Here is a 21,186-nt window from a genome sequence, read left to right as displayed (position 1 = left end):
TTTTTGGTTTCAGTGAAAGACAAGACTGATTTTGATTTCTTTATTAAAATAGCAAAACATTTCAGTCTTATTTACATGATTTATAGGCAAAACATTCACCTACCGATGACAGCTTGAACTTTATTTTAAGCCGCACAGCATCATTCTCACTATTCAAGCAACCAAACACTGGTTACCAGAATGTGAATATTTGGTAAAGAGTTGTATTTTCTATCTGTGGAATGATTCAGAAGCGTTAGTGCATTCTGTCCTTGTGGTCACTGGTCAGTCTTTTCAGTAGCTAGCGAATGGAGAGCATCATTACGAACTCTGAAGGAAAGGAGAAAGCAAAGAAAGTTCAGTCAGCACTGAGTTTATCTGACTAAACTGCAGCCAGTGGTGTAGTAATAGTACATATATAAAATGTAATCCATAATATAATCAGCATTATGAAATGCTAAACTGCTGATTCCCACCTTCAAAGTCAATGTTTCCATCTGCGTTAATGTCCAGCTCCTTCAGGATCTCCTCCAGTTCTCCTTTCTTCAGCTTCTCTCCCAGCATTGTCTTGACTGCCTCCTTCATCTCATCCAGGTTGATCATTCCATCTCCATCCAGGTCAAACTTTCAAACAGATAGTGATGAAAATGTCACTGCAATGTAGATTTAAACATGCCTCGCAAATAACTTTTAGATTTTGATGGTCTTGCATGGAAGCTCGCTGGTCTGTGTACTCAAAGGATGACGCTAGAATTTAATTTGCCATAATCTATCTATTGAAAAAATAAAAAAGGACTGAGATTTAACCAGACTTAAGGTCTTCTTATATGTCCGCTCACATTGATAAAATGTACCTGACTGATCCTTTGCTTCAACTTGCCCTAATTTTAAAACTACAATAACCCTTTCACTGTTAACTGACTGACCTGTACAAAGGCAGATTGGAGCTCCTTGAGTCCCAGCATGTCAGCAGTCTCTCCCATCATTCTGGGTCCCATCAGTTCAATAAAGTCCTCAAAATCCATTAGTCCACCCACTGTGGAGAGGAAAGATGCCAGAGGTCCAGAAATGAAAAGAAAAAAAGGCTTCAACATTTAAAAAGAGCCAAACAAAAATGCATATGAGTGAACAAATGAAATATTTGATTTCCCCTTTTCATGTTATACTGAATATAACTGAATATTTTACAGCCACCATTTGGTCGTGCTCCATATTTTCAAAATGATTAGCTCACTTCTCATCTTAATCTGTTGTACAATCTCCAGCAGCTCCATTTCTGTGGGCATGTATCCCATCGTCCTCATGCATTCAGCAACATCCTTGTAGTTCAGGTAGCCATCTTGGTCGTAGTCAAACTCTTTGAAGGCCTCTTGCAGCTCTGTGAGCAAGGTAAGGGGATCGCAAAGGTCACATCTGTGATCCGAGTTTGTTCATCAGGACAAAATGGTTGAGGTGGCTTTTGTCATCTCGAATATCCCTATTCTAAAAAGATATATTTCAAAGTATAGCATAGCATAGGTGAATATCTTACATATTATGTCATAACTACTTTTATAAACTTCATAGAGTCTGGAGTTTCATGATGTGGAAAGAAATGGGCAATTTTAAGAGAGACTGGAATGATAAAAATAAAATAAAAACAAATTAAGTTTGGTTTGGTAGTTACATTAGCAATAAATTATCGTTGTACATGATTATGTCCTTGTTTATTGTAGCGTAAACATCATGGATGGTTTTAGGCCTCCAGATATGCAGCTATTAACATAATTGATGATTGTAATGTTATATGACATAAACATTGAGCTGTGGCAATGAGACTTACCATCTAACTCAGCCTGAGCCAATTCTCTGTCCTGCAGGAACAGCAATCACACACAATTTACTTTAATTTAATATAGTATAATTTAACATAATGATGAAATATCTTGACATCAAGTTTTAATGATTCTTATAGATTGAGTCTAACTAGTGTACACATTTAAATGTCAAAAGTATTTATTTGAATCACGCGACTCAATATGTGGACAAAATATGATAACAGGGAACGGAGGATAATCCTCTTGTACGCAGAGGAGAATCGCAGCTACTCTCACTCGTTTCGTGCAATACATACGTTCAATGAAGAAGCGGCACATTTTCAAGTTGAGTCTACCATGTAGTTCAGCAGAGCTCATCAACTGGATGAACCTAATGAAATGTGACATTCATCCCCAACTAATGAGCTGCTAATACTGTAGACACACCAGGCTTAACGGTAGCACCTCCAGGAAGATCAGGAACAAGACTATAAGCACACTGCCTGACTTCCACCACACTTCTGAGTGACTGCATTGTGGAGATCTATGCCTTCAGATCTCAATCACACAAATAGATCATCATAGAGATGTTTTGACATCTGCATGCTTCTCTCACTGTGTCTGTTATTAAAAGGATCAAGGTGATTTGAATTGTCAGTAAGGAAACGCATCATATTCAATTGTTTAAATTTTAGACTAGGGACGTGGGAAAGTAAAACAAGTTTCCCCACATTATTTGAACTGTCTAACTCTACAGCATCTTGTAGTTACAGTTTAAATGTGACAGCAGAGGAAAAGGATCCAGTTCAACTATACAGTACATGTAAATCACAAAATGTGGGTGTCAGCTACTTACCGCCCCAAAAACAGTGTGGAGTACAGAGTTATAGACTTTGTTCATACTCTCATTGTTTTTCTTGGACTTCTTTGATGATTTCTTGGGTGTATCAGAGACTGAACCTGTCAGGGAGTCTTTGCTAAAAAAACAAACAAACTATAAATTAGGAAATAAAACTATAATGCAAATTTGATATTATCTTGAAATTTTAGGTAACCTTGATTTTAATGTTGAAAATAGACTAATACCCCTAAAACTGAAGAATATTGTAACTTTTTTAGCCAGTGAGCAAGTGAACACACCGAGGGTCACACATTAAAAGGCTTACCAAAAGAACACTTTTGGGATATGGATGTAATACTTGCATTTCCAAAAAATGGCCATTGTGTCAAAAAGAGAAATACGGTGAAATTGTTGGGTGTCTGTGTGAGTCTAAATGTACCTGTCTGTTGAGACCACAGAGTTGACAGAGGTTGTGGAAGGGGTCCTTTCTCCTGCCTTAGGCATGCTGTGGATGAACAGAGGCACACACTGTGTATGCAAATCTTGTTTTCATCATGGCAAAGACATATTTCTGTAACTGCTTCTTTGGGTGGAAAAGACAGCGTGGCAAGAACATTTAAAGTATGTTTATAGAAAAACATTATTGGAAATCTTTCATTTACCAGCAAAAATACACAATTTTTCAAAATAAATCCCGTTACTAGTCACTGCAATTTGCTTACCTTAATTTCCTCTCCTAAATGGTGAGAAAAGAAAACAAGAAATTGAGCAGCCCAGCCCGTTATCCTCCGTGAGCAGTGCTTCTCTTGTGTTACGAACGCCTGCACACTATCCTGTCCGCTCTGTTTTTCTTTCTTCTCCTCTCTTGACCTTCTTCCATCAGAGAGGCTTAACAGGTAATTGCCTGGCTATGTTTGCAGCCAACGATTAGAAAGCAAAACGTGGAGCGGCGTTGTGCCTGACGTGACCTTTAAGAGGTTATGATCTTCCACTTGGTTCAAAGGTTGCCGCTTGGTTGGAAGCAAACTTGTTAATGTCTTTATTTGGAGGCTCTTGCAAATGCAACACAAGTTTTCCCATCAGCCCTTTGCACCTTGCAGACGTGTAAACAAAAAAATGTCAACAGTATTTCAAATTATGTCAGTCAACTTTATCAAACAATTGATGATTTATCAATCTCGATTTGTAGAGCATTACCATCTCTTGAATTTTTTGCGACCTCCACCCTTGACATCACCTTTCCTGATAAATGTGTTTGAATTATGATTTATGCTTGTTTTGAACATAAGACTTTAAAAAATCATTAATCATTTCAGGTAAGAATTCATCACTCCATTCAAAAAAAAAATTCCAATCAATTCTACTGCTCCAATTGATTACCTCCTCCCCTCATAGTACAGTAGATATCGTTCACTTACTTCTGCCAAGACCTGGTATTATTTATTCATATTAAATCTGCTTTGGGACCATATTTATGTACGTATCAAATTATTATTGTTGTCGTTGTTGTCTTAAAGTTTGTTGTTGAACCTGCATCTGGGTGATTATCATCATGATCATAACTGTTGTTGCTGTTGTTGTGTTCCTGTCTTTATCTTTCTCCTTGCACTTTTTGTTTCCCTACTCAATGTTTCCTTATGCACCAAAGCACCGAAGCAAATTTCTTATGTATGTAAACCTACTTGGCAATAAACACGATTCTGATTCCGACTCGGATTTTCCTCTTGAAGTTTGTTGTTCAACCTCCATCCGGGTACCTGGCCCTACGCACTGTCCGCGCGACGCACGTGAACGTTGCACTTGTTTAATTAACGGTTCCTCTCTCCGTCGCGTGGCCAATGGCCAACAGCGCTAACGCCTGGACGTTTTCTTGTTATTTGGTGTGTTTTTTTTAACCCAAACTCGTGTGGAATTTATCGAGCAGCGCTTGGGGAATACCCGTGACCATTTAGGCAACCCAACACTGGTTCGGTACAGAGTTTTATCTGGACTAATATGTCAATGGCGCACGTCGTCGACCGTCAACTGTGAGGTGAGTCTGCTGCGAAGAAACTCGACCGGAAACTTTCACCGACGTTGACACTTCAGACACAATTTGTCCGTTGTCGCGTTTTTTGCTGCCGTGACGTCACCCATTGCTTTGTGAACTGCCTCTTTTAGTTCAGCATTTTGACCAGCGCCATTTCACTTTTTTATTATTCAGTCAGGATGCTGTAGAATGGCGACTCTGGTTTCCCAGTGATCTGATTGGTCAGTAGTTGGACTGGCCGGTCCGCGTAAGTTGAAGACTTGAGAAGCTGGTTCTCTTCTAATTTACAAATCGCATCATGCTGCATTGAAGACTTGAAACTAGCTCATCAGAAGAAGGTTTTCTGACGTTACAAATCAAGTGAGAATTATTTTCCCATAGACTTCTACAGAAACGGACTTATTTTTTTGCAATCGATGGAGTCGCCCTCTGCTGGGGATTCCAGAAAATACAGGCTTAAGTCACTAACGCATTGGCTTCATTTTCCTGACCCGGTCCATTTTAATATACAGTCTATGAGTAACATTAGTCTGTGTCTCCTAAAGCAGTTGCTGGTGAATGGTGTGTTGGCAGGATTACAGGCTAATTCAGTGTTTGTTTGTATTCCACACTCCAGGCCCCTCTTGTGCTTCACAAAATGTGTAATTCGTGTGATTTCCCACCAGATGTCGCCATAGTTCCTGCTGTGTTTCTGTTGTCAGAGAGGTGGTGTGTTTCTTTACAATGGTTCCCCTGTAGTCGGTGTATCAAACTATACGCACTTGTCACCGTTTGTTATGTAGCATTTACAGCGAGTGATATTTGTAGTCTAAAACATTTAGGACGTTGTTGAACGCAAACGTCGATATGAAAACGGGACTTCCGGATGTAGAATATCACGTGACTCACACAGTGCGACTCAAAAGTCTGAAACCCTTTTCCGGACCGCTTCAATGGGAAAGTGGTCTCAGACTTTTGAGCTTCCGCTGTAAATAGTGCGACAAAGCATGATGGGAGAAATCTGTTAAATGTACGAACCACTCAAATTCCACGTTTTTGTTTCGAATTATACGACTGAGTTGCGGATTTTAAATTCTTTGACCGTCGTATTCAACATTGTACGGTATCACTGATCACCCTAAGTCTGACTCGTATGCGGCGGAACGACCTCCCCTCGCCTGCCGTGTACAACTCATACTTACCTGGCAGGGGAGATACCATGATCAAGAAGGTGGTTCACCCAGGGCGAGGCTCAGCCATTGCACTCCGGTTGTGCTGACCCCTGCGAATTCCCCAAATGTGGGAATCTCGACTGCATAATTTCTGGTAGTGGGGGACTGCGTTCGCGCTCTCCCCTGTATTCATGTAAATATAATCTGTCAATCAGACTCCTCCTATGTGGTTATGGCAGTGGGTATGGTGGTATCGGCGGAGTTCATTGTTCGTTAGTAATAGCTTGGTACTATTGATTGTATGGTATTATTAGTAGTTATAGTGATATAAGCATATAAAGGGATTTTTAGCATGTAGTGTTATGCACTGCATGTTCATGACATGATACTGCTGTCCCCTTTGCTGTCTGCATTGCCCATTCATTCAGTCAGGGATGATGGTTATAAGCAGCACTGTATGTGGGGTATTATAGGGGAGCAAACTATTTCTGCTAATGTTATTTAATCTGAAGTTGAAGTGCCTTCAGGGCTTCTTTCAATGGCTGCCTGCATTATTCATCACTGAAGACTCCTGGGATATTATTCTTTGCATTTCTACCTGCCTCATTAAAGAGTTTCTTTCCGATAAATACTGTAACTAAAATACATGAACATGCTTTGAGTGTTTGAATGGGGTCACAAGCCAAAAAGATTGACAACTACAGTACAGACTTATAATGTACATATTGTATTGAAAGGACTTAATTTAAAAACGTGTAATATACAATTTATGATACATGTTCGTTTTATGAGGACAGCCTGCTTTGTCCCAGTTTTTTAGTCTCATCTGTCATTCAATCTTTTGCCACTTGGGGGGGGAAGTTAACCCAAATTGAAGTTTTATCTGCTCAGTCACATGACTGGCTTAAGCTATATGCATTTTCTAAATTCCACTAATTATTTTTCAGACTTGAACTCTCCAGGGCCTTTTTCTGACAATGGTGACTGTGTAGAAAGCTGTGTAGTTTGTGTTTGTAGGCTCTTAACTGGGAACAGTCTTACATATTCCTTCCCTTTTCCTAGAAGTAGACTCATCCCATCACACCCCATGTTACTACAGGGCAGACATGACTGTAGCTGAATCCAAAAACTTTATTTATAAAAAAGGAAATAACACAAGAAATTGCTGTCACAGTTTGCTTTACGTACAAATACAATTATGTTTATCTAGTGTCAATATAACCCTTTCTGATGTGCTGTTTTCATTTTTTCTGGTTCCTTTGACTCATTAATTAAGAGTCCCTCTTACAGTAAATTGACATAAAAATACTCACAACACTTACATTTTTTCTGAACAGTCAATTATGTTGTTTTGACATGGGAGTAAGTTAATAGTAATTATATAACAATGTAACATCCACATCTTATTTTCTTCCCTGTTTTTTCCTCTCTCACACCCACACCTTTCCCTTGCCAGTGCCATCGGCTCCATCTCGGCCACCGCAGCAGCCAGTGCCCAGCCCACGGTGCTGCGCGGCTGGCAGGTTCTTGTACACAGCCCGGCTGTATGGGATGAAGCACAGGCCCAGCTGGAGGTGTCGGGCCAGGCGACAGTATGCAGCCAGTGCCAGGACCAGCAGAGGGGTCACTAAGAGGAATCCCACTACCAGTAGAGCCACGCAGCCTCCGTCAGTCAGCAGGTCTGAGCAATACGGGGTCGTCCCATGAGGGCGGACCTGCAGAGACAACAGGAGAAAGACGATGATGTCGAGAAACGTTTTTTCAGAGGTCAGTTTGTCAGTGTAAAACTTGTGTCAACATAGCTTCACTGAGAATAATTCTCTTTCAACAACGCTCCAATCTCACACACTTGCACACACTCAACCATGGAAGTTGCCCAGTTATCCCCCAGTCTGGTAGTAAAGACCTTGCTCAAGGGCTCCCCTGCAACAGTAATGAAGGCGTGTCAATAACTGTTTCCCTTTCCCCGCCCAAATTAATTTTACTCGTTCAAGTATCAAACATTACAGTCTCAAGCATTTTTTTGCAAATGAAAATGTGTTATTATCTTGTACTTACCAGTGCTTGGAAAAAAACAGATTTCTTTAAGGTCGAAGGTCAGGGGAAGCTTAAAAGCAAGTCAGCCTACAGCTGGCAGAGATTTAATTGTCTGACTTAGGGTAACTACTGTAATATACAAAAAATTATGATCTACCAGTAATGCAGGATAGAGATGATTTATACTTCTAATGGAGAAATATTGTATTTGCATTAATACATTGAGTTATCAAATTTATCAGTCAGGCAAAGTTTATGTTTGATTTATAACAGATTTTGCTTTTGAAGTTTTCCTGAGTTACGTTATTATATATAGATCATCAACTATTTAAATATTTGTGTGAAGTGCTGGGAATAACGATAAAGACAGGAGATGATGTTTACTGTGTGGTATGTGTGTATGAAGTGAGGACAGACGCCAGATGGTAGTTGTGTGTGTGTGTCTTACACTTGAATGCACAGAATAAGTATTGCACTTCAGACCAATTTTGTTTGAAAGTTTTAGCATCTTTTTCAAACCATCAATTCCATCACTGTGTCAAGTAGATTCAAAGACGCTGATCAGCATATGCTCTGCATGTCAAAGCACCGTCAGAGTACTTGTTGCTGAGCAGTTACTCTGGGGGAGTAGGAGAAGAGGTGGAGGGGTCAGGATTTGAGTGTGGGGGAGGAATGGGAGAGAGCAGGCCTGGCTCATGTTATCGCCCCATGAAGGATGAAGTGAACATTCGAATGCTTGAGGAAAGTGCAGGGAGTAAAAAAGGTTTGCAGGACTGAGGGAGCTCTGGAGGGAGAACAGTATAAATTACAGCAGAGTGCATGTTGACAAGATAATAGTTCCAAGATACAAAGTTATTATGTATCTTGAAAATTATTATGCATCTTTGAAATCTCTGATCACTAAGATAAATGTTCAATATGGATAAAGTTATTTTTGATTCATCAACTTTTCTGAGAAAAAATTGGAAATAGATATGTAGCTGATAGTTGACAGGAATGTCATACAGTTGTGAAAGGTCGGTAATTTGCAGATCTAATTTGCATAGTTTTTACAAGAGAACAGAACTTAAGTGAGGCTGTACTAATAGATGTGGAGTTACAGCTGGCCAGAAAGAAATACCAGCCGCAGAGAGAATGTAAAACATTAAGGGGGGAGGGAGGGAAAGGGTAAGCAAGCAAGGGAGATGTTTTAAACTGTAGAACATAATAAAAATTGAAGTGTAAAAGGAGAGGGCAAGGGAGATTTTGGGGTAGGAGTCGGAGACTCGCACAAGTATTCCCATGTTTGTTTGTACTTGGTGAGGCCTCGTCTATGTCTCTGGTTCTGAGCCAGTTTTTTTTGCTGGAAAAACCTCAGGAGTGTGTTTTTACTTGTAATGTTGCTGGTCCCAACATTACAAGTTAAATATGTAAAATGTCTGATCAATGTAGCCTGCTCAAGCTGAGGATCATTCTCGGCTTTTCCTCTCACCATTTTTCCCCTTTTTCATTTCTGCCCCTTTCTCGATGCTCCCAGGTCCTGGTTAATCCCCCTCTAAGCTGCTGTCACATGAGGTCTAACTGTGAGAGAGCAGGAGAACACAGAATCTTGATCTCTCTGGTCATTAAGGAGGTCCTCGGCCTACAAATATGCCATTGGTATGCATTAAAAGTCTTTGAACCATGATGACTTTCTGGGGTAGTCCAGGATAGTGCTTACTTGCCTATATTAGGTTGTTTTGTTTAGAGGTACATACACATTCATTAGATTTGTTACATACATTTTCTCCTTAAGTGCAATTTCCTATTTTGTCTCTTCTCAAACGTTCTTTTATCCCCAACTAGCTACCAAGTAATCTTAATAGTTTTTCATGTTTGGCTCCCTGGACTCCTGACCCTTTGCCTCCCTCCAGTTCATCCATCTGTCAACATCTGAGAAAACCTCAGACTTATCTGATTATGAAACCCCTCATCACTGACTGAGCCAAACCCCACCATCAGCCCCCTGGCAGAAATATTTCAAACTTTTGGATCAAAGTTATGAGATTATCTTGAAAAAGATGGATGTAGCGATCTCCCTGTTCCACCCCTCATTTGTTTAGATGTAGCAAATGTATGTGTAAACATTTATTCTGACTAACATATCACACTGCAAAGGGCACTGTGTAGGTTTTGAATGTCTGTTGGATATACACATTTTCCCCTCGCTGCTAGTCAAATAAAGGCTTATTAATCTTTTCTGAGAGCAAGATCAATTGGCCAGTTTTATACAAGTCTGAGGCAGTGTCTCAAAATAATTAAACTGAAAGTGAAGTATCAAAAACCATTTACATGCATAAATTCAACTCATCCACCCTCTCCCCTGCCTTCCCCTTTCTTACTGTAGAGTGGCAGAGGAAGCCAAACACCACCATGACAGTGGCTGGTGTCAGGATGGTACCAAACACCAGTCCAGCAAGGCAGGCGTTGATCGTGGCAATCAGCAGGTTCTGAGCTGTTACCAGTACTGAGCAGGCCCAGCAGTCCAGGGACCCCCTTAGCTCCAGAGGAGCGTCGCTGCACCTACCACCACTCTCTGCTGCCGAGTACGGAGGAGGTACGACCACACGTGAGGGTGTTTCTCTGCCTCCGCCTCCACCCACAGCAGTGGTGGAGGCCAGAGAGTGGGAGTGGTGGAGATGGTGGTGGTGGTTGGTGTGATGTTGGTGGTGGTGATGTGGCGGCAGTTCCTCAGACAGGTCCAAGGCCTGATGATGGGCCCCCTTCTCTAGAGTATCGCTCATAGTCATAGTAAACTGTGGGCAGAAAAATACAGTAAACGCTTTAGTGATATATAAGATGGAAATACTTTAAATCAATGAGAGGGTCAACAGAATGACCATTGGAGATGTTTTGAAACTGTCGATCAGTCCTAATTAGTGTGTTTGACTCCTTGCGGATAACACATTTGAAATGATTGTGGTTGCTACACAGCACTTTAAAGAGAGACCTTGAGGTCACGAAGAGTTTTTATCTGCCATGATTTAAGCCCTGTGTGGTGTAGTCTGGGAGGTGATGATTATCAGAGCTGATTGGCTAAAAGGAAAGGGCCAATAATTGCCCTGACTGGCTGGCATTAGTCTGTTTGTGTACAAGTTATCCGCACATGCAATGTTTGTATGTGTTGTCGTGCCAACATATTAGATTAGCTACAGATGATTTTAAAATTGTGCCACCACTCCTCACCTCAGAATTGAATATATATATATATATATATATGTAACGCTGAACTTGCACAGCCTTAGTACACAAGCTTAGTAGATTAATGTTTATTTTTTTTAAACTGTAAAACAATTAACACAGTACCGTTCTTCATCACATGTTAAAACAAAGCAATTCAAGTGATACTTAAGAAAGGTTGATTAAAAAGCAGTATATATTTTGTAATTTAATTTTTTTTCCCTCAAATATTGCCATCAGCCCAATAAAAATTCAAGTATCGCTATAATGTTAAGAAATGTCATAGACACACTTGATGATTAATTTAACAGTGTAGAAGTCTTCAATTTATAATGGAATTGTTACAAGTCATAACTTGGCCTTTGTGATATAAGGTAACATTTTCTGTTTGCATCATTAAACAATCTTAAGTCTATCACAGTTCATAATTTCATTGCCCTGTTCCTCCATGTATGGTCTGCTTTGATCCAGTCTCCTTTCATTTGCATTAGTTTTGTGCGATGACAGATTAGCAGCGATGTATAAAAGTCTGACATCACGTTGGTGTCACCATCAGTGGTTCACAGCTCTGTCTGGTACAGGATATCCTCACAGAGGGACAGAGTAACAGAGCCAGGTCAGCTGTCAGAAAACCTGCAGCAGTTAGAAAAATCCCTGTACAGATGACCTAGTCAACATGTCGGGGTTCCGTTTGACAACAAAAAAGACGGTGATGTGTGGTTTCATTGGTGAAATAATCTTTTAGTATCTATTAGGTAAATGTGCACTTGAAGTTGACATGGAATGACTTGACTGAGGAAGTAAAAATCATGTGATGCTTCTATTTTACACTCACTGAATATTGGCAACAGTGGAAGACATCATTTATGACGCTGTCCTGGGTGGGTTAAAGTAGTTTATTTTGTGTGTCTCCCCCCCCATTGTTGTCCCAAGTGTTATTGTAAGGTGGAAGGTCACACAGGAAGGACTGGCAGGAAAGTGTGTATGTGCGTGCATGCATGTGTTTGAGATGACTAATTGTGACCCGTACTGAAAATACAGTACATTCAGGTGCTCCACCCATTTTACTAACTGTTCTGGTCATTGTTTCATTTTTTTCCAGAAATTTTAAATCTGGAATGTTGTGCAGTGAAGTTAACATGGTTATATGAAGTTACCCAATACATCTTCTTGATTGATTTTTAACTCCTCTGTCATGGTTTGCATGTCTTCATGTTCATGCTCAACTAGTTCTCAAAGTGTTATTATCATGCTTGGGTTCCTATTGTCCCGTCATTCTATTATTCTGTTGTCTGAAACAAAGCAGCTGCGGTAATTCATTCTGTTTCTCACACTTCTTGGAGTTCTGACCCTTTAGACTTGTTTGGGAAAAAAGCCATCTGTCTTTATTGTGCATCTTATTCACTGTCATTTTATTTTTGTCTGACCTTGTCATTTTTGCGGTTTGTTTTGTTTTAGTTTTATTTCTATATTTGTCTTGCTTTGTTTTGTTTTAGTGTGATTTTAATATTGTTTGTTTTAATTGCTGTCGCTTTCTGTGTTGACCCCAAGAAGACTAGCGACCACTTTGTGGAAGATAATGGGGATCCAAATAAAGAATAACGAATTATCCACTGTATAAGTGCATGGTAATGTGTTAATGATCATCAGAGAAAATTCTGCTTTACTTCCCAACCGGACAGAGTTTAGTTTTAAATGGATAATGTCGTTTTTTTGTGTTATCTGTCCCTGCTTGTGTTTGTGTTTTATGGCTCCCTGTCTTGACCAGGACTCCCTAGCAAAAGAGATGTTGTATCTCAATGGGACCTTGGTTAAATAAAGGATGAATAAAATAAATTCATTCATTCTCTCATCAGAAATATTTTATAGCTTATGCTCATCAGTTGTGTAAAGATGTCTGATTGATCGAGTCAAAATAACATGAAACTGATTTGAAGGATGACGCTGTTCTTGTACTCACATTGTGCTGTGGGGCCCGGTGGACCTCTTGCTGCTCGTCCTCCAGGTTGTTGCTGCTTTTCTTACTTCTTCTCGAGTCCACTTCTGTCCAGTCAGTCCTCTGTGCACACGTTCTCCACTCACACTTCAATAAAGCTCTCCTGGTTTTCCCTTTATCCTTTCGGCTCTCGTCTCCTCTACCTATAAACAGGTTTACTTTTCCCCTCCTTTACTTGTGTGAACTTAAAAGAGCGTTAAGAGTGTTTTTGGAGCCGTATCTATTTAGTGCTGGTATGTTGGCTTCCTGCTGTCGGCTCTCCTGCTGCTGCTGCTTCTCGCCACTATCCAGAGTTGTCAGTGGAACTGATAGGGTCTCTGTTTTTTTCTCTCTTACACATGCAACATCAAGTTCCTTTTCTTCTGTGATGAAGTTGTGGCTGTAGATGTTCCTTCCTCAGCCACTGAAAACCATTCCACTCACAATTTCTGTGGTCTTTGTCTTAAGTATGTCAAACTCTGTTTAACCTCCTCTTTTTTACCCCCCTCCATCTAATTTGTGTCCACAGTGCTTTCTCTCTTTCCCTCCCTCCTCCCACACTCCCTTTATCCATCCCACTTTCTCTCCACCCACCAGGCTTATCAGCCCCCCTGGTTTTCTCCAACAACTCCTCTCAGCACATGTATTCCACCACTCCTATCCAAGACAAGTTATAACCTCTTTACCCAGTCCCTGTTGCAGTGGGGGCTGGGTGTTGCATGTTGGGGGTCAGAGAGAGGCGGCTTGTCTGATAAGTTGAGGTTCAGGAGAGTAGAAAATGAGGGGGAAGGGCAGCACAGACAGACATTGTGTGTTAAGAGTAGTAGAGAGGACATACAATGGTTTCTGAACTCATTATTCAAGTTGTTATTCCATTTTGTTATGTTTGGTTACATATGTGAAAGTGCTGACTTGTGGCTTTTATTCATCCTAACATTTTGAGAGTCTACAAAAAGTATACATGTAACATGGCTAAATAAAAATAGCTTATTGAATAAACAGGGGAAAAAAAAAAAAGTATAGAACCATATTTCTAAAATATTGTTTTACCTGTTACGTTCTCTTAATATTTGTCAGATAATCATGGCAAATTTGGTTACTTTGGACATTATTTAACCTAGATATAACATTATTGGAATTATTTAACCCAAACTGACACAAGTGAGAGGATTCTGGAAGAGGCCGTTTGAGCCAGTCAAGAAGTGTTTTTGTACTTGTTTTCCAAAAAACAAATACCAGGTAACACTCCCACAGCGAGTAGATAGGTGGGAACATGTCTTCTTCCTTGTTACAACATTTCTTATTTTATGTTATGACTGTAAATAATATTTATGTCCTGTTTATAATGGATGATTTAATTTTTGTAGCCCAGCCTACATTTGAGGACGGAGCCTGCCATAAATCTCCCCTAATCTCACTATCAAGACCCTACTGCCGTAGCAATCTCAGGCTTTTTTTTTTTTTTTTGCAGAGGGTAATAAGTGAGGATAATTTAAAATGTTCCCTTCATTCTTCAGCCCAAAGACAAAGTCCACACTGTTCCTCTGTTGTAAATACTTTCAGAAATCCTCTTCACTAGTTGTCTCTATGTATTTCTTTTGCCGGAAATTGATCCCATAGAATACAGAGTGTGAGGGGTTATTCCCTCTGGAAGATAATGTAGTTTATATTTCAATATTCCCAAAAATGTTCCCCCTGTGATTGACGTGAAAATGTCTTCCTATTGTCTGATCTGGTCTCTTTGTGTTAGTACATTAATAATAACCCTGACATTTTTATGCCTGATTTTATGATGTTTTTATGCCGAAAAATGGCAGGGGGTTTTTCCACATTTTATGCCATAATATACTGTGCCGTTTTTCATAATTTATGCCATACTATACTATGCCGTTTTCACATTTTATGCCATGATATACTATGACTTTTTTCACATATTATGCCATACTACACTGTCGTTTTTTTCCCCGCATTTTATGCCATACTCTACTATGCTGTTTTAACGCATTTTATGCCATACTATACTATGAGGTATTTAGCAGTTTATACACCATACTATACCATGCCGTTTTTATGCCTTCTTATATACTAAGACGTTCTTTCACATTTTTAGCCATACTAAATTACTATGCCGTTTTGTCACATTTTAGGCCATACTATGACATTTTTTTTATGGCAAAACATCATGTCTGATGGTTTTAGAATGTGGGGTTTTGGGCACAGTCTGAAGGCTAGCAGATGAGAAGTGCTTTTTAAATTGGTGATTTTCTATATCAGAGGTCAAACATCAGTAAAGTAAGATAAACAGATGACATCTTTACAGGAGACGTCAGTCTGCATTGTTTACCATGTATGATGACAAACATGCATTATCAGAAGATGAGGTTCAGATAAAAGTTGGATCCTCTGGAGTGCAGGATTAGAAATGTAAGATGAACTAAGAAGAACAAAGATTGAGGAAGAAGGTAATTGGTTAAATGATAAGAAAAGATCAGAGCACAAGTTAAATAATTAGTCTTGTCTGATCCTGATTTTCTACCCTTTTTCCTCTCCTTTGAGCTTGCAGTGTTTATTTACTCCCAGCCCTTCTTTGGTCCCTGTGCAGTCCTTTTCTTTTTTTTCAGACCCATGTGTTAAAACTAAACCGTTTTTTTCACCACAATATTCAGGCAGAAAAAAACAATACGTCTATATTTCTACATGTACCATGATAGTTTACAGTAAAGTTTGATATGTACTTATGTTTCATCACAACATCAGTCTTTGTGTTGCTGTTATGTCAGAAGAGTTCACATGGCCTCTCCCCCTGGGAAACCTTTGATTACAGATGAACTAGTTGGTACATAATCTTTCAACTCATGCTCCACAACAGCAGCACAGATAAACTCCAAAGTTTTGATGGTCATCATGATTACACCATGTGGTTGTGATTGGACTGCTGAAGTACTTTGTCTTTGCCGAGGGAAAGGCTCACATCTGTCACCTGACTAGCAGTGTGGATAGACAGACGGAAGGTGCTGGTCTTCCTTCCTATGTGGTTTGAAGCAGGATTTCCTTCAGTTTTTTTCCAGTAATCCTCGGTCCCTCTCCTGGGCTCGTGACCCCTAACTTGACCTGAGCATGCTTGTCACTTTGAATATAAATATTTAATGTTCTCAGCAATCAGGAAAGAATTAATCTGTTAATTGTCATACAGGCATTGAGCTTTTTTTTGTTTCTGTAAAACCATTCACCATCAAGAAAAGTATTTGTGATCCTGATTTGAATTATCATGAATGAAACTTAAGTCTGTACAGTCTAGTTACTGCTCCCAGCTATTTCCTGCTCTGCCATCTGTGAACTTCAGCTGCTTGTACAATCTCCTTCCTTAGTTTACCCTGGATGCTGGTGTCTAAATGGAAACTTTTCTATTGACTTGACCCTTATCTCACGCGTATCTAACAATAGCAAACTCAGCATTGAGGATACAAATGACAAAACGGTGCCAAACATTTGTCACATCTGATGGATATGACTTGTTATTGTAGAATTAGAGTTTAGCTGGAGTGTAAAGGTAGGCTGTAAGCTGACTGTTGGCGTCTGGGTGATGTGCTGTTGAGAAAAATCTTAAAGCAGCGAGTTGAGTTCAGGCCAACTTTGGTGCCTTTTGGAGAGGCTTTGCTCATATTGGCGTCTCTGACGCGAGGTGGATCTCCTTTTCTACTGATGTTGGTGGCAGATGAGATCTGAAGAAGCAGGGCAACAAAAATGCTGATGATTCACTTCTGGATTTATCAAAAAGCGTTTATTAATAGTCATAGTAATGTCACACAAATTCACAAGTGTTTAAGACATGTCTGGCTCAGTTTGGTGTGTGTGTCTGCAAGTATGTCTGTGAATTCTCTAAACAGTGCAGTTATAAATAAATGACCACAAAGAGAAGGAAAAGGTTAAGGTAATATTGCAACAGGAAAAATAGAATTCTCATTTTAAGAAGACAAACAGAAAAAAGGTTGTTCAAAGAGAACATTTAGCACCATCTATCCCGTTATCATATTTAACAGATATCATAAAATCATTAAAATCTTGTCTAAAAGCCCCCTACGTAATAAAAAAATTAACATTTCTCAAAACACTTTGGAAAAAGTTGTTTTGTTTTTTTCCTTAATGAGCATACAAACACAGCATTCCATTAGTCATCGTCTCTACATGAGCAGTGTGCCTATCATCTACAGGAAAGGTGGCGTTATATTCAAGATAAAGATATCATTTAATATATATCAGGAGAAAAACACAGGACTCGTGTGAGGCAAGCACCAAAGAAACAGCAGCCTCCACTCCTGCACACACACAACCCCCACATTTCAGTTCTTACAGAGCAATCGGTCACCATAAAAAATCGCAAACTTGTACAACCCTATCAAAAAAGGGAGAACATTGATATACAATAAATAGAGGAAACTTTTTAAATTAAATGTACAATGCCAAAAAGAAAAGGAAAAAATCCAGGAAATACTAAGTCTGCATATCGGAACAAAACAATCAGAGGTACAACACACAAACACCAGATGACAAGGAGTTTTTCTTTCTTTTTTAAAGAGATCAATAGTTCATAGAGAAATTTAAAAAAAAATGAACACAAAGACCTGATGATGTGTGACAACTGAATATTAATCTCCAAAGGGAAATAAAAGTATAATTGATAAAAACAAGATTTACAACACATACAAGAACAAAAATGAAATCCCCCCCAAACCACCGAAGTCGTTAAAACCCGTATGTTTTGAAGCATTCCAAACAATTTAACTTTTTAAAATTCTTAATGCTTTAGAAAAATGTTCATATCTTTTATTAGTATTTTTTTATTTTGTCTCTTTTCTAAATACAAGGCCAATGTGGTATATATCTAGGCTGATCTAGTTTAGAAAAACAACAATAAATTATTTAAAAAAAGACAGCACCCCACAAAAATTGCAAACGGCTTGTACAAATTTCAGTATTCAAGACGACAACAACAACAGAAAGAGTTTGTTGTGGTACTGACAGAAACACGCCATTGAAATCAACTACCCTCCACAGTTTCTTCAATGGCAGCACCAACTGCCCCCTGGTCCTCAACTTCAATGTTGCCAGGATTTCTGTTTCAAAGCACCATCTGAGAGTAAACTGGTATTTTGATTTATTGGCGGATTGGTTTTTCTTTTTGTAAACAGTGATGATAAGTAAACGTATTCAACTGGCTGTTCGGCAAGTACTAGCAGTAGTAAAGATGATCTTAAATAATGGATGGTTAGGTTGAAAACCAAAGTGAAACTGTGTCTTGTCCTGACTTGCAGGAGTTTTGGTTATGGCTGAGGAGATGCAGGAGGGGAGCTCTGTCACCGGGAGGAGGCGGCGGCAGCCTGGTAAGAACAATAAACAGAGGATAAATGTATTAATATATGACAGGAATAATTTCACTGACAGGTATTTTTGTTTCAGGTTAGAAATGAAACTGTGAACAAAAGCCTGAGGAGTGAAAGAGGTGAGTGTTTGCTCACCATGCTGAAGGAGTCGTATGTGCTCATGAGCTCCTCTATGCGGTACTGTTCCAGAACCACCACGTTGTTCAGGTTGGGGCTGCGCTGACGTGCGCAGTCCTCACAGTGAACCACGTACGTTTTCCTGCTGCTGGTCTCACTTGTCACAAACAACAAATCGAACACCTCCAACTGTGACGGGAGAAAAAGTAAACCAAACATTAGGTCTTCAGTTAAAGAGAGAAAATATCAAGAGCAAAATTACCATGTGTGCTTTTGTCTAACCTGTGTAACCAGCTATAGGAAAGTTGCATATTTTCATTTAGACTCATAAACAACTGCTTGGCAATGAAATGTTAGAAGCTGTAGCATAAATATTGATCATCTTATTTCAGTGTTTCCTTTAGAATGTTTGGGTCAGCAGCAGTAATGATAGCGACCATTCATGTTTTGTCAAGGTATGCAATGTCATCACAGATTTATTTCAACAGCTTTTATTATAAGTAGATTCACACGATCATTTTAGTAACAAAAGTAGTAAAAAGTGCCATAAAAACAATGAAGCATAGATGAGACCACTTTTAGTTACTAGGATATTGATGGGGAACTGACATGAGGATGAAAATTGTTGAAGGATGAAAAACAGTTCTCCCTTTAAAATACTCAGGGTAGGATTTATTGCAGGGATGTTATATTAAACTGTTGAGGCATGCTCTGCCAAGGCTGATTCCAAATTGTCTGGAATCAACACTACACTGCAGTAGATTGCCAATTTATTAGATACTATTTACTTAAAGCTACACATTCCTTAATATGGATGTTACACTGAGATCAACTTACATCACATTCGTTGCAGTAGTAGGCAGGCTCATCCTTGACCCGACTCTGATAGGAAATCTTCTTGCCGCCAGCCACCAGTTGGTCTCGTAGGATCTGGATGTGCTTCATTGACTGGAGCAGGCAGTGTCTGATGGGGGGTGGAGTGGAGAGCACTATTATTATTGGCAAAGACTAATGCCATAAAACATTAATTTTATATATTATTAGAGTTGTCTGGCACTGTGAATTAACAACTTCCTAAAAAACTGAGTAAACTCACTTGAGCATCTGGTAGGTGTCTGGGTCTGTGATCTTGACGGTGCGAGCCGCATTCCAGGACACATGAATCATGGGGACGATGGACTTCACCTTCTTGACTTCATTCCACTCGAACCTCTCCAGGGCCAGCTGGTACTGGTATGCTGCAGGAACACATGAAACGGTGTTGATGATGATAATAATAATATTGAGCTAAGCACCCTACTAATAATCCTCCGTCTGCATTGTGTCACTAGGTGGTGCACTCACCGTTAAGAGGGCCGACATTCCAGGCGATGTTGTTGCACCAGCCCACAGCCTGAACCCAGTGAACAGTTCCAGCATTGATCCAGACCAAGTCTCCAGGCCGCTGGATGAAGCGGTACACAGGGATGTTGGCCTTGTAGAGATCCTCCAGCACCGGCCACCAGGACCCCGTCAGGTAGTCCACTCCATGTCTGGAAACACAAGATGAAACAGTGGTCATTATTTGTATAAAGGTAATTAGGGCTGAACGATTTTGGGAAAATATCGAATTGGATTGCACACTGAAAGAAAGCGAGACCAGTGAATGAACACACTGTGACGGTGTAGTGAGGAGAATTGGTAGTGTTGCCCCGGGATGAACGACTTAATGTTTGCACAATACCTTCTTTTGTTTAACTCGTGTGTTGTTGGTGGGCATGACTGTCAGCAAAGTTTAAACCCTGGGTCAGATGAGCTGCATTACGCATTCTAATAAATGGCAGCCTTTTTGGAATTGAAAACGATTAATTATTCGTCCCTAAAGTAATGCTCCGCCTACTCACTTTTCACAGAAGTCGTTGATGGCCTGCCAGTAGTTCTCATGGACAGAGAACCACTCACAGTCTCCAGGACCGATGTTGATGTTCACAGAGCAGAAGTTATTATTCTCCTGGTGACCTGTTGAATGAAGACAGAACATCCTCAGTTGTAGTACGAGATTTGATTTTTGTTGTAGTTGAATGAAATCTTTATTACAGAAAAAGTCTCTTACCTGGTGTTCGGCTCCCTGGAACCTTCATGTAGAGCTGCACAGTGTTCATGCCTAAGATCGTATGTCCCACATGACTCAGCATGTTTCCACTGGATGCAACACGCATAAAAGCCGGCAGCTTCTGCAGCTCTTGAAGCTGGGACTTCCACCTGAGCAGAGACAATAGGGTTAACTCTATGAACATCCTGCCGTGTGGGGATATAACCACCAGAGGGCAAAGCAACATGTGGAGCGCTATTTAGTGAGTCTCAAACACTGTTAGGTCATGAGTGTATTTCTGTTATAAGAGCTATTTCCACAGGCACAATTTAAGTAATGAAAAGTGGGTAGAATTAACGGAACTCAGTATTTATGTTAGCTGATTGTCTGTCTTGTTCTGTATTACTTGTACTTTGACAATAAAGTAACAAAACTATTGTCTATGTTGAAGATACTCACCTCTTGGGATCAGACAGGTCAATGTTTGTTCCAAATTTAATGATCTTTCCTACTGGTTTCTGTTCACCACTGAGGAACAAAAAAAACCCATTGAAACATAACTTCAAGTCCCCAAACACAAGTGTAATAAAAGACGTTTGGCTATTGGAAAC

The 21,186-nt window shown here is 39.8% G+C and overlaps 3 protein-coding genes, 1 long non-coding RNA gene and 1 other non-coding gene across 9 annotated transcripts in view; 2 read left to right on the top strand and 3 right to left on the bottom strand.

Moving 5' to 3' along the window:
* Nucleotides 1-26: 26 nt before the first annotated feature.
* On the bottom strand, nt 27-4,419 carry si:cabz01076231.1 (calcium-binding protein 2). Of its 2 annotated transcripts, XM_035626572.2 has the most exons (9): nt 4,299-4,392; nt 3,339-3,352; nt 3,056-3,121; nt 2,632-2,752; nt 1,802-1,832; nt 1,214-1,357; nt 906-1,015; nt 456-603; nt 27-309 (listed from the first exon to the last, which is right to left on the bottom strand). In XM_035626572.2, the coding sequence occupies exons 3-9, from the start codon at nt 3,118-3,120 to the stop codon at nt 281-283; spliced, it is 648 nt and encodes a 215-aa protein (XP_035482465.1). In that variant the 5' UTR covers nt 3,121; nt 3,339-3,352; nt 4,299-4,392; the 3' UTR covers nt 27-280. The 2 variants fall into 2 exon arrangements, with proteins under 2 accessions (XP_035482465.1, XP_035482466.1); XM_035626573.2 differs by lacking the exon at nt 3,339-3,352 and having other exon boundaries at nt 4,299-4,419.
* A 90-nt stretch (nt 4,420-4,509) lies between these two features.
* Nucleotides 4,510-21,185, top strand: LOC118301257. Of its 3 annotated transcripts, none has more exons than XR_004790272.2 (9): nt 4,510-4,648; nt 7,253-7,563; nt 9,350-9,471; nt 10,199-10,408; nt 18,319-18,387; nt 18,464-18,506; nt 19,616-19,731; nt 19,836-20,020; nt 20,397-21,185. It is a non-coding gene; the product is annotated as an uncharacterized LOC118301257 (long non-coding RNA). The 3 variants fall into 3 exon arrangements; XR_004790270.2 differs by having other exon boundaries at nt 19,616-19,737; XR_004790271.2 differs by lacking the exon at nt 4,510-4,648 and adding an exon at nt 4,765-4,892 and having other exon boundaries at nt 19,616-19,737.
* LOC118301660 lies at nt 5,819-5,982 on the top strand. Its single transcript, XR_004790350.1, has one exon. It is a non-coding gene; the product is annotated as a U1 spliceosomal RNA (small nuclear RNA).
* tmem88b (transmembrane protein 88 b) lies at nt 6,908-13,540 on the bottom strand. The gene is made up of 3 exons (XM_035626568.2): nt 12,992-13,540; nt 10,194-10,607; nt 6,908-7,511 (listed from the first exon to the last, which is right to left on the bottom strand). Exons 2-3 carry the CDS (start codon nt 10,599-10,601, stop codon nt 7,227-7,229), a joined length of 693 nt encoding a protein of 230 aa, XP_035482461.1. The 5' UTR covers nt 10,602-10,607; nt 12,992-13,540; the 3' UTR covers nt 6,908-7,226.
* kdm6ba (lysine (K)-specific demethylase 6B, a) overlaps nt 16,769-21,186 on the bottom strand; it is a 95,164-nt gene continuing 90,746 nt past the window's right edge. For both annotated transcript variants that reach the window (XM_035626549.2, XM_047330458.1), the window contains exons 20-27: nt 21,035-21,103; nt 20,597-20,745; nt 20,388-20,502; nt 19,849-20,036; nt 19,601-19,742; nt 19,342-19,468; nt 18,523-18,693; nt 16,769-18,384 (exon numbers count right to left, since the gene is read on the bottom strand). In XM_035626549.2, coding sequence (XP_035482442.2) covers nt 18,361-18,384; nt 18,523-18,693; nt 19,342-19,468; nt 19,601-19,742; nt 19,849-20,036; nt 20,388-20,502; nt 20,597-20,745; nt 21,035-21,103 — 985 coding nt within the window. In that variant the 3' untranslated portion in view covers nt 16,769-18,360. The remainder of the gene's footprint in view (nt 18,385-18,522; nt 18,694-19,341; nt 19,469-19,600; nt 19,743-19,848; nt 20,037-20,387; nt 20,503-20,596; nt 20,746-21,034; nt 21,104-21,186) is intronic.

Source organism: Scophthalmus maximus, chromosome 2, assembly GCF_022379125.1.
Source record: "Scophthalmus maximus strain ysfricsl-2021 chromosome 2, ASM2237912v1, whole genome shotgun sequence".
NCBI lineage: Eukaryota > Metazoa > Chordata > Actinopteri > Pleuronectiformes > Scophthalmidae > Scophthalmus > Scophthalmus maximus.
The sequence above is the reverse complement of the archived record's forward strand: the minus strand, read 5'-3'. Positions and strand labels throughout refer to the sequence as shown.

What these genes read in the sequence shown, in the direction of transcription:
- si:cabz01076231.1 (XM_035626573.2), bottom strand. Translation starts at nt 3,120, where the DNA reads ATGCCTAAGGCAGGAGAAAGGACCCCTTCCACAACCTCTGTCAACTCT. An exon ending in TCTGTGGTCTCAACAGACAG is followed by an intron (nt 2,753 to 3,055) that starts GTACATTTAGAC and finishes TTGTTTTTTTAG; the next exon opens with CAAAGACTCCCTGACAGGTT. An exon ending in TGGAAACATTGACTTTGAAG is followed by an intron (nt 310 to 455) that starts GTGGGAATCAGC and finishes CCTTTCCTTCAG; the next exon opens with AGTTCGTAATGATGCTCTCC.
- tmem88b (XM_035626568.2), bottom strand. Translation starts at nt 10,601, where the DNA reads ATGACTATGAGCGATACTCTAGAGAAGGGGGCCCATCATCAGGCCTTG. An exon ending in GCTTCCTCTGCCACTCTACA is followed by an intron (nt 7,512 to 10,193) that starts GTAAGAAAGGGG and finishes TTGTCTCTGCAG; the next exon opens with GTCCGCCCTCATGGGACGAC.